Genomic DNA, 4,593 nt, shown 5'->3' on the forward strand with positions numbered 1-4,593 from the left:
TTGAATTTAATTTCAAGATTTTAAGAAGGATACAAATATTTAAAGAAGTGACTTAATTATAAAAATAAATATATATATGATATTTTATAATTGATGTCTACTCGATAAAAAATACTGCAAATGATTAAAATACAAATTTAATGTATAATTACAGGCTCCAATTTATTATGCCAACTTGATTAAAAAAAAACTTTTTATTATTCAATGTTTTTGTAAATATTAATTTCAATTAAAAAAAAAAATAGCATTTTAATTCTTAATTTTTAAGACATTTTGCATTTAACAGTATGAATACACAGGCCTTCATGGCTTCATAGGACAGGAAGCGCGCTCTGGTGACTATAGAACTGTGGTAATATTTTCAGTCAAGAGTGTGTACGTAAAGGGGTCCAGAGTGACGACACCTTATCAATACACCTTGGTACTGCATTTCCCGAAAAGATAATAATATCACAGATTAGTGATAACACTACAATACTTATTAAATTATCAAAATATTGTTAACTGTTATTCAGTCTTCAGTCTTCGTCTAACATGTTAAATCAGCTGACTTTTATAGTATAATAATGTAACTTTCGTATTAACTTTTGAGAACTCATCAGTTAACATTAAGGGCTTAACGTGACATCGTACTATACACATTTTTTTGTGATTGTAATTTTTTTTGATATTTGAACTACAAGAGATATTTCTACCCATAATGTACGCCAATCCTGAAACACTGAAGGATTTGTGCATTGACTATGTCTGCGACAACATTGAAAAATTTTACATGGCAGAACAAGATATAAGTGAAACTGACCTGCAGCCTTCTGAACTTAAGTATATGTTCTATGACAGCAATATATACTTGCCAATGGAGGTGTCAGAGATGTTGTTGACAAAACTTAGTGTACGGAATAAACTTAATGATGAAAGACTATCACTATTCAGTCATAAAAATGTCTATTTGAGGTTTGTTGATAGTTTTTTGTTTTTTCAATATAAGTACAGCAATATAAATAATTAGGTACCCATTAATTTATGAATACTCACTGTTGTTAATAAATGAGAAAAGATACTACTTTTTGAACAAAGCTTTTATTTTATTGGCTTATAAAAATATTGAATTTTTCAATGTAATAGTAGTTAACTAAATTAATTAATTTATAAACAGTAAAATTCTTTCTGTTTCGACATTAGGCACTTTTTAATTTAATAAGTAAAGGTAACACACTTATGCTGGTTTACAAGAACAATCACTTAACATTAAAAAAATTAATTGTGAGCTAATGGTCCCTTAAACATGACTTAGTGGCCCATGATTGGCCCATTAAATTAATTATTTTTTAATCCAACTCGGTATTAGCCACTCTAGATATCTACTAAAATTTGTCAAGATGATAGGTTTAATTGCTAATTTTGTTGTATATAATACCTATATTATATAATTTGTTGACAACTGTTAATTTGTATTTATAGGTAACTAACCTTTTATAATAATTGAATTATTCATGAAAAGAAATTATCACTGATGCTATATTATTATTAATACCTAGTAGGCAAACATTAAAAATGATCAAAAACAAAAAAATGTTTAGAAAAATGTGGTACATATTTAAAAAATATTAATATATTTTAGCTACCTATTTCAAATCAAATTTATTACCTAGTATTATTTTTATGTAATTAGGTATGATATTACCATTATTTATTGTAATAATTTTATATTTTTCAGGCATGTCATACTACCAAAAACAAAAAATTTGACTACAAAAGGACTAAGAACATTAAGAAAGCATAAAATAAAAAAACTAAAAGTTTATGGTTTAGACTGTCCAGTAAATGAACTCGTTGGTTTATTGGGTGAATGGACAACACAGAATTTAGAATCGCTATGTGTCTCCAATAGTTCATTCATTAGTGATTCTTAGTAAGTTCTTAGTTAAAGGCTTTAATACATGTTTAGTTTAATATTAAAAGAATAATTGATAATGTAAATTAATAATTTTTTTTATGAAAAATAGCAAAAAAAAATTTAAGTAGGTGTTAAATTTTTTTGTCACAAATTATTAGCCATTATTATTTAGCTATTATATGTTTTTTAGTGACTTGAAATTTTGTGTAGCTGTGTCATTATCAAAATTAAAAAACCTACGTTCACTTGATGTAAGTAATACTGAGTTTAGTACCAACAATTTAATTGCTGTGGTTGAAGATTTGCCTCATTTGGAGTCATTAGATATTTCTAATACAAAAGTTGACACACTTTTACCCTTGGGAAAGAAGAAAAACCAATTAAAAAAACTAAGCGTGTATAATTTAAAGGTAAAAACAAATTGTTTTTTAATATAGTTTAAGAAAAAAAATAATAGTTTTGTAACAAACCAGTGTTATCCAAGGTTTTATAAATAATTTAATACAATAATTAAGCTAGTAATAACTAATAAGTAAAAAAAAGAATTCAAATTTTAATTTACAAAATATATATATTCATATAATCTGTAAGTATATATATGATTTATGAATACTTAATAATGTATTTGTTTGTATAACATGTACAGTGAAACTTGTATAGTACAAAGTCTCGTGAGCAATAAATACAATTTCTATTATAGAGAATTTTATTAAATAGAATTAAATAAATTTAGTTCTAATTTGGTTTGGTTCATAAAAATAATTTGGCAAACAGAAAATGTTGTTAAATGGAAGTTTCACTGTGTATGAGTATAAAATGTTTAATTATGAAATCATGATTTTTGGTTATTTTATCATAGGAAGCTACAATGCATTTGATTGCCTTTAGTCCACTTAAATCTATGACATCGTTAACACATTTGGATTTATCATCTGAAAAATATTCTCATCCGTTTGAGAATTTTAGCTGTGATACACCTTGGTTACAATTCTTGACTGATCCTGATTGGTTACCCAATTTGGTTTCATTGGATATATCTGGTTAGTTTTAATTTATTGTATTGTAGACTATCTTAACTTGCAAGGCCATATCATTAATTTTACTGTGTATGGCACAAAGTATTTTTATCAATCACATATTTTTCGTATACATAATATGTATCCTTAATTTATTTATTTGTATAAGTTAATAGGTCTAGCCTAGTCTAAGAATTTTAATGATTTGTTTAAAGATTAATATTTATTTATACCATGGGAGTTTATTATTTGTACCCATATTAAATACTTAATGTTAAAAAATTGAATTAATTTTTTTAGGAAGTGATAATGTTGGTCCAAGAATCATGCAAGATTTTTTGACTAGTCATAAAAAGTTAAGATTTTTAGGCTTAATGCATATGGATGATTGTGGTTTGGCCATGTTCACAGTTCCCACTCATCCATTATATAATCGAGATTTAGTAGTTAGTATTATTTAAATATATTATATTATGTATGTATTAATAATTAACTATGATTTAATAATTTAACATTTTATTGTTTTAATAAATTAAAATAAAAAAAATATATTATATTATATTAATGTTGTTAAGGTTACCGGTGTTGTGACAGAAGAGCAATTATTAACTGGCTTGAAACGTTACAAAAAACGTCCAACATATATTCAAAAATGTCTTTATCACTTATTTAAATGGACTGAAAAGTATAACTACCCAAAAGTTGACATTATCCAAGTAATTTAAATTACAATAATTAGCATAGTATTAATTTTAAATCCTTTTTTTTGTTTGTAATTTTGGTTTTTGTTGTATTAGTTAATTTTAAATGTGATGAACTGTCTTTCTGACAGTTTCCCAGTACAAATGGCAGCAACTGCTTGCCTTTATAATTTAACCAAGAGTGATCTAGCTTTAAACATACATCCTAGTGTTTTGGCTAAAGTAGTGGAAGCAACATTAGATGCCATGGAACGCTTTCCCAATCATAACCAGTTACAGAAAAATACGCTGTTAACATTATGTAGTGATCGTATACTACAGGTATGTATATCATAAATCATTAAACAATATTATAGTGGTGTTTATATTTGATAATTTTTAAATGAATAAATTTATTTAATTATTTTAACCAGGGAGAGTTACATGACTTCATCTATATAAACTTTTTTTCAGTTTTTACTTATATATTTGAAATAATATTACAGCTTAACGATTTCCATTTATTCAGTAATATTAAATCATCTGTACATAATATATTAGGTAGGTATTATTATTATCATTTGAGTGCATTATATTTTTGTAATTTGTTTGAGCAGCCGAGGTATAATAACAGGGTTGCCACAAGTCTGGAAAACCTGGAAAACCTGGAAAAGTCAGGGAATTTTATTTGGTCCTGGAAAACCTGGAAAAGTCAGGGAATTGAACTGCATTAAATAACATTTATGGAATTTTTATCAATTTCCCATTTTAAAAACAATATTTTGTTAGGTACACAATATTTTGTTATCAATTTTCAAAAGTTTTAGTTCTATAATCTATAATCTTAAGGTATGATTTTCAGTCACTGGCCACGGTTAGATTATATTATTATGAAGACTGCAATAGTAATAATATTATAATAATATTACAGTCTTCATGGATTATATACATTTACTATCTATCTATTATCTTTAGTGGTGTTTTCAGTTTATTTCATGTC

At 25.7% G+C, this 4,593-nt stretch overlaps 1 protein-coding gene across 1 annotated transcript in view; it reads left to right on the forward strand.

Moving 5' to 3' along the window:
- Positions 1 to 507: 507 nt before the first annotated feature.
- LOC100166028 (protein zyg-11 homolog B) overlaps positions 508 to 4,593 on the forward strand; it is a 6,331-nt gene continuing 2,245 nt past the window's right edge. Inside the window, exons 1-7 of the mRNA XM_001947621.5 lie at positions 508 to 954; positions 1,718 to 1,912; positions 2,088 to 2,307; positions 2,757 to 2,937; positions 3,214 to 3,359; positions 3,489 to 3,629; positions 3,711 to 3,935. Of these exons, the coding sequence (XP_001947656.2) occupies positions 701 to 954; positions 1,718 to 1,912; positions 2,088 to 2,307; positions 2,757 to 2,937; positions 3,214 to 3,359; positions 3,489 to 3,629; positions 3,711 to 3,935 (1,362 nt within the window). The 5' untranslated portion in view covers positions 508 to 700. The remainder of the gene's footprint in view (positions 955 to 1,717; positions 1,913 to 2,087; positions 2,308 to 2,756; positions 2,938 to 3,213; positions 3,360 to 3,488; positions 3,630 to 3,710; positions 3,936 to 4,593) is intronic.

The sequence above is a fragment of the Acyrthosiphon pisum genome, chromosome A1 (assembly GCF_005508785.2).
Source record: "Acyrthosiphon pisum isolate AL4f chromosome A1, pea_aphid_22Mar2018_4r6ur, whole genome shotgun sequence".
NCBI classification, from domain to species: Eukaryota; Metazoa; Arthropoda; class Insecta; order Hemiptera; family Aphididae; genus Acyrthosiphon; species Acyrthosiphon pisum.